The sequence below is a fragment of the Otolemur garnettii genome, unplaced genomic scaffold (genome assembly GCF_000181295.1).
Source record: "Otolemur garnettii isolate 467f Iridium unplaced genomic scaffold, OtoGar3 scaffold00082, whole genome shotgun sequence".
NCBI classification, from domain to species: domain Eukaryota; kingdom Metazoa; phylum Chordata; class Mammalia; order Primates; family Galagidae; genus Otolemur; species Otolemur garnettii.
Window position 1 is genome coordinate 7,967,690 of NW_003852477.1, and position 6,680 is coordinate 7,974,369.

The 6,680-nt window shown below is 54.7% G+C and overlaps 1 protein-coding gene across 1 annotated transcript in view; it reads right to left on the reverse strand.

Annotated features, from left to right (window-relative positions):
* The window catches only part of MYL3 (myosin light chain 3), an 8,646-nt gene that overhangs the window by 1,306 nt on the left and 660 nt on the right, over window positions 1–6,680 (reverse strand). The window contains exons 2-5 of the mRNA XM_003794530.3: window positions 3,390–3,541; window positions 1,291–1,318; window positions 1,010–1,159; window positions 193–366 (exon numbers count right to left, since the gene is read on the reverse strand). Of these exons, the coding sequence (XP_003794578.1) occupies window positions 193–366; window positions 1,010–1,159; window positions 1,291–1,318; window positions 3,390–3,518 (481 nt within the window). The 5' untranslated portion in view covers window positions 3,519–3,541. The remainder of the gene's footprint in view (window positions 1–192; window positions 367–1,009; window positions 1,160–1,290; window positions 1,319–3,389; window positions 3,542–6,680) is intronic.

Here is a 6,680-nt window from a genome sequence, read left to right on the forward strand (position 1 = left end):
CGGAATGAGTTGATCTGAATGTACCTTTCTGCCCTGCCCCATTCCCAGAGCTGTCCCTTCTGGTTCTGTATTTCCCACCTAAATAACATCACTCTCTCCATTTCACAGGTGAGACACAGGCTTGGTGGGTAACAGAGTGGTTTCTCCCAGGGCACCCCAAAAGGAGTGGGATGGGGAAGAGGTCACCCTCACCCAGTGTGGCCAGCACGTGGCGGAGCTCAGCACCCATGACCGTGCCATTGCCCTCCTTGTCAAAGACCCGCAGCCCCTCCACAAAGTCCTCATAGGTGCCAGTGTCCTTGTTCTTGGAGATGTGCTGGAGCATGGGCAGGAACGTTTCAAAGTCCATCATCTTGGTATTGAGCTCTGCAGAGAGATGGTCTAAATCCCAGGGTCTGAGAGAGGTGGGCACAGTCTTCCCCTGTGCCTTATAATGAGAAGCCATCACCTCTCACACAGTTCCCAAACCAGTCTATACCAGTTTACCATTTCCAAAGCATGCCACTGACAGAAGCCACTTTACTATCTGCTGAGAAAGGTGTTTCCATAGCCCTCTGCCATTCACAAGGCGAGTTTATGGCCGTACTTCACCACAGGGGCTCCATCCAATACCCCACATCTACTTTTGGAAAATGGTCCTACCCCAGAGGTTCTTAGAGACCTCACAATTCCTACCACCTACGATTAGTCAGGAGCATCTGGGACAATCAGAGACCCTCCCTGAGATTTTAGAACCTGGAGGGAAGGGTTTGGGTCTTACTCCTTGATAGGTATCAGTCTCCTCTAACCAGCAGGCCTGGCAAATCAGCTTGGGGCTAGATGGTCCAGCAAACCATCGCTCTTTGTCACCTTCTCAGCATGGTCTGAGACCAGCCTCAGTGTCCTCACTGGACAATGGAAGAGTGTCAGGAGGGGATTCAGCAGGCAGGACTTCATGCTCTCCCACCACTGACGGCAGCCCACCCTCACAGAGTCCCTGGGACTGGGACTTTGAGGCAGGGTGCACTACCTTCCTGTTTCGGCTTCCCCAGGACACGGAGCACTTCTGCCTGTGTAGGGTTCTGGCCCAGAGCCCGCAGGACATCCCCACACTGCCCATATGTTATCTTCATCTCACACTTGGGCGTGCGGTCAAACAACATGAAGGCTTCCTTGAACTCTGCCAGGAAAGGGCAGTAAGCTTCAATACTTATGGAAAGAGCCCACCTCACTCCAACACCAGGACTCCACCCTCAGACCAGGGAATCCTGGCCCAGCCCTGCAACCCCTGGGGTCAAGATCCCTGCTCACCTTCAATCTGCTCTGGCGTAAACTCGATCTGAAAAGAGACCCCAAAGACTTGAGTTCCAGGCTGAAAGGGTGGGGCCAGGCCTCCTCCTGGTCACTCCATGGCCAGTCTAGGTCCCAGGTCCTCAGCTGTCCCAGCCTGTCCATTCCAGCATCCCAGCATCCACCACCTAGGACCTCCTGTGGCCCACATCGACACACTTCTCCCTCCTTACCCTCCCACTCCCATCCAATCCAAAGGTGTTGATTTTGTGCAGGCCTAGACCGGATGTCTGGCAGGGCCATGGCAGGGCCATGTGGCTGGGCAATAGTGATGAGAGTGGCCTGGCTCCTCAAGGCCTCATCCCAGAGAGTGCGCCTTACCTGATGCTCAGTTTTAGACACATATGCCTAATTCAAAAGTCCCGACCAGGTTAGCTTTGCCCAGAACCCAGTGGCCAGCACTGTCAGCATAAAAGAGGTAGGAGACCTTGGGGTGGCAGGAGGAGTGAAGGTACTGATACAGGTCAGAGGGCTGTAGCAGCACAGGATGAAGTGTGCACAGCATGGGGTGAGGGTGGTGCTGCCCAGTGTTTGCTGAGGCCACATTGAGGCTACCCTGAGGTCAGGAGGCCTACTGAGACCTGGTGGCCCCCTCCTCACCCAATACCAATTCTATTTTTATCACTGCAGTCATTAGCCCCAAGGTCAAGGTCACACAAGGGAAAGGAACATGGGAGAAGGGGCATAACTGGCACCTTCCCCACTGTTGCTCCTTGGGAGCCCCATCCAACCACCATAGTGCACCCTGCCATGATTGTCCCTCCTGGCTGGCTCAAGCCAGTGTTAAGAAAAACAAGTTGTTATTTCTAGCCCCCTGAGAGCACTCTCCCTCCAGAAAACCTGCTAAGATTAGATTAGCTGGGCTCCTGGCAAAAGACCCCTGTCTTTCACCTGTCCACTTGAGGGGACACATAAGGGACCTCATTATTCTTGCCTCTCAGAGGGGAATCTGTGCTACCTTCAGATCTGGTGGCTGGGGGACAGGGAGCCAGGATGGCTGGGGGGACAGGGAGCCAACTCCAAGTACATGTGCTCTGAATGGTCCCTATCAGCTCTGCAAGGGAGGCTTATCTTCTTGTTTCACAACAGAGGAGACCAAGCCCCAGAGCAGTGAAGGAGCTTGGCAACTGTGAGGGAGCTGAACTGGGACTTGAACCCATGTCTCAAAGGACGTGGGTAGGTGCCTCCAGGAGGGACCATGAACAGGATGTGCGACTGTACAGATAGCGTGTAGGTCTTGCTAGGTATGAGGGGTCAGAGAGAGCTCCAAAGGGCCCTTCAGGAGGCAGCCAGGACAGCAGTAGCTGGTGGCCAGCCAAGAACAGGGAACAGGCAGGATGCAGGGATCATGCCGTTATGCAGATGCCACAGGTGGGAGTCATGGCTCTCTCCAAGTTTAGACTGGGAAACACTTCCTAGTGGGGGGCAGGGGAAAGGCTCTTGAGGTCACTGGGAATAGCTCCATGACCAGCTTCCTGCAAGGCTTTTGGGATGTCCCTATCTAGCTTATGCTTCAATTTCCCCTACCTAAGAGCTGAGGCCCAGAAGCTTTTAGGTCTTTACCAGCTCTGGGCATAGTGACCTTGCAGGGTAAGTGTGACCCAGCCTGGGCTAGGACCCTGCTTCCCTTATTCCCACCCAATCCACCCTTGGGGACTTGACATAAACTTGGGACCCCTCAATAGGAAAAGGAAGATCTCTGTCTGGTTACAGGGGGGAAGAGGACAGCTAACTCCAAGGATATGAGGTCCAGGGAGAAAGACAAAGAGAGTCATTTTCCAAAACCACCAAACAGAGTCCCTTTAAACCCCAATCAGGACTCTACCTAGAAAGTGCATTGGGCTCTCAGCAGCACCCAGGGAGCCCTGCCTAACATCTGATCTCCATCTCTCCTATAGCAGTCTTCCTGATACCTAAAGCAATCAGGGTTTGTCTGACCCCTGCACAGAAGCTTCCAGCCTCAGCTCACTTCTGGAGCCTGACCCACCACTGTGTAGGTCCACTGTGGGATCCACTCACCTGCCCCACCCTGCCTCCCACAACCCAGCTCCCACACCCACCTTGATCTTGGAGGGATCAAACTCAACCTCCTTGCGGGGCTCAGGCTGAGGTGCAGGTGTGGGAGCTGGAGCTGCCTTGGGTGCTGCCTTGGCCTCATCCTTCTTGGGCTCTGGTTTTTTGGGGGCCATTGGAGCTGTAAGCACAGAGAGGACTGTGGAGAAAAGGATGCAACCAACAGGGTAGGTGAGTAGCTTGGCCTGCTCCTTTATCCTATCTGGACACCTCATGACCCCAGCCCCACCCTACAGTGCACAATAGGGACAGGGCCATAAAAGGACATTGGCTCAGCTCAGGGGCTATTTTGGGGCCTGGGGAGGGCATTGTTCAGGCTCAGGAATGGGTGAGGGAGGGGGGTTCTCCATTCCTCCAGTCACCTGTTGGGGAGAGGGAGGGGGAAGGGGGACTGAGGCTACTGCTCAATGCACACATATGCACACACTGGTATATATGTGCACACATGCACACATACCCACACAGGGGCCCTGCTGCCCCTCAGCAGTTTAATAAATTGAACAAGTACAGGAAGGCTGGCCCAGTGTGTGTCGTGTGCCATGCTGGGGGCAGAAGGACTAGAATTCCCAAGGACACCTCCTGAGTTAAACTTCCCTTTGATGCATCAAATTCCCTGTGTCCAAGGGAGTTAGGGGGAGGTCAGCTGGGCCTATGTGTGTTTTCTCTGAGTGTCTCTGCCTGGGTGCCTTAGGTGTGTGTGAGTATCTATGTGTCTATGTTTGTGTGGAGAGGGGTCTGTGTGTATCTGTGTGTATGTCTGGGTACCAGGTCTATGTTTGTATGGGGGGTTGGGGTGTCTGTGAGTTGCTTCCGTGGGTCCATATCGGGTGTTTACATATGTGCATCTGTGTGTGTGTCTCTGTGAGTGTGTCTGTGGGTGTTGTTTTTGTGTGTTTATGTCTGGGTGTTTATATGTGGCTGTGTGTGAGCGTCTGGTCATGGCGGGCAGCTGCAGCCCTAACTATGGGTCTAAGGATCTCTGGGAACACCCCAAGGTGTAATATAATGAGCTGCTCCCTCAAGGACAGTTACCCCAGGCCAGCTCAACAGCTCAGGCACCCACAGCCTCCCCCAGCAGTGCCTGCCTGGCCCTGAGGCCAGCTTCTAGGGTTTCACCTCTTGGCTTCCTCCTGCCCCTCTCTACAGCTCCAATGACCCACCTTTCCCTACACACCCAGGGGTCTGGTTCCACACTGTATCCCCTGCCAGAGCACCTCTGCCCCTCCTCTGCTTGGCACTGTCAAAGCCCGCAGTGCTCCACTGCGCCTCTCCCTGTAGGCTTCTCTCTCCTGCTGCCACATGGCTCCATGCCTCCCTTTGCTGACTCTCTGATGGGGCCCCTGAGAGGATTTTCATCTCTGAGGGACCCCAAGGTGCTGACCAGGATTTGCCCCTTGTGTCAGCCCTCAGCAGATAGCAATAGCAGAGTGCAGCCTGGCTGGGCCACTGTGTGGGGCAGTGGGAAGGCTGACGGTGGCATGAGGCTGCTCCAGCAGAGGACACAGGACTCCCAGAAGGGGGACATCTTGCAAACACATTGGGCTCTGTTGTTTGCCCAGTGTCTGTGTCTAGGGGGTGGGAAGGAGGTGTTCCTGGTTATTTTTAAGTGCCTGGAGCCTTTGATAGAAACTTCAGAGGCAGGGCCCACCCCCAATCCCTAAGGGTCTTTCTTGGTGTGGAGAGAGGCTGCAGCCTGAGCCTGAAAGGAGAATCCCCCGGGGCCTCTACCTGGGACACCCCACCTTCTTCCTGCTGGGCCCAGTCCCTCTCATCCTGTCACTCAACCTCGCAGAGAGGGGATAGCAGTCTAGGCCTGGGGCTTGCCCCCACCCCTTGGCTGGAACACATCCCTCCCCTCATCTGGAAGGCAGAACACCCCACATCTGGAAATCTGACAACGTCCGGGGATTTGGGGAGGGCAAGTTTTTCACTTTTCTTCCAGATGTTTGGCAACAGTATTGAGAAAGAAAGGAGTGGGGGGAGGGCTGGCAGAGATGAGCCAGAAATATCACAAGAGGAGAAGACAGCCAGAGGGGGACACACAGAGAGAGGCCCCGGGTGGCCACATCACCCAGGCCTGCTGACCCCTAGAACAAAAGTCAAAGGCTTTTGTCAGTGCCACCCACAGGCACAGCCAACAAGGCCAATTTCCATTCCTTCATCATGGGGAAGCTGAGGCCCAGGACAGAGGACAGACACAGGGTCCCTCCCCATCCTATTTCTTTCATCCACACTGCTATCCCTTCAAGATCACCCAACAACTGCTCAAACAGGGGTAAGTCAGTGACATGAGTGTCATGGGCCTCAATTTCTGGGTCTGTGCTTGGGGTGGACAGGTTCATGAAGCCAGCCAGAGCCACACAGTGCCATCTTCCTCTGCCTATGTGTGACAGCATAGAGGGAGTGGTTTTGTCCCTTTCCCTCACATACAGGGCAGATGTCTTGCAGTGGGGACAGGATGCACACAGCCATCCTCACTCCCTTACCAGGACAAAGATCAAGATTAAGGCAGGAACTTCAACTATCTAAGCTCTGACCCTGGGCATGTCCCCGCTGGCTCCCATGAACAATGGTACCCCAGAGGTCACCCATGGGCCCACCTTCAAACCTATAATGAACACATAGCCCCTAGAATAGACTCTGCAGGGATTAGCCAGAGCCCTCTTGGGGCCTGCCCCCTTTACTGCCAGCAAGACAAGGCAAGGTGTGAGCAGATGAGCAGACAGGTAAATAGGGGGTGTTTGCCAAGGCAGGGAGAGGCGGGTGGCAGTGGTAGTAAGAACAGGCCACTCTGCCTTCTAGGTCCTAGCCTGAGCTTCATGCCCTTCAGAAACAGCAGGCTGGCAGGCAAGATCCCAGAATGACCTGCATGGCCTTGCTCCTACCTGCTTCAGTTCCCCCAGCCCTGGTGTCTGAGCTGTGGCCTAGTCTTCTACAGACTTGCACATTGTATGTCCCAGAGCCCCTCAGGCAGCTACCTAACCTCCCCCTCCCCCAGAAAGGGGATGCAGGGGAAGATGTGGACTCTGACTTCTGAGGGGCCTATGGATAAAGGCAGGAGACCCCTGGTCACACTGGCCTCCTTCCAGGTTTGTGGCCGCTTCCTCCCCTGGGCACCACAATCTAAGACTCTGGTCTCAGCAAGATCTCACCTGCTCTAAAAAGCCTCTTCAGACCCCCCTGGACCTGCTCTCTGTCCTGTGTCTCTCCCTGACCCCTCATCCCTGTATCCCCTAAAATGAGTTTATTTGTACTGTGGTTTGTTCTGTGTGTCCTCC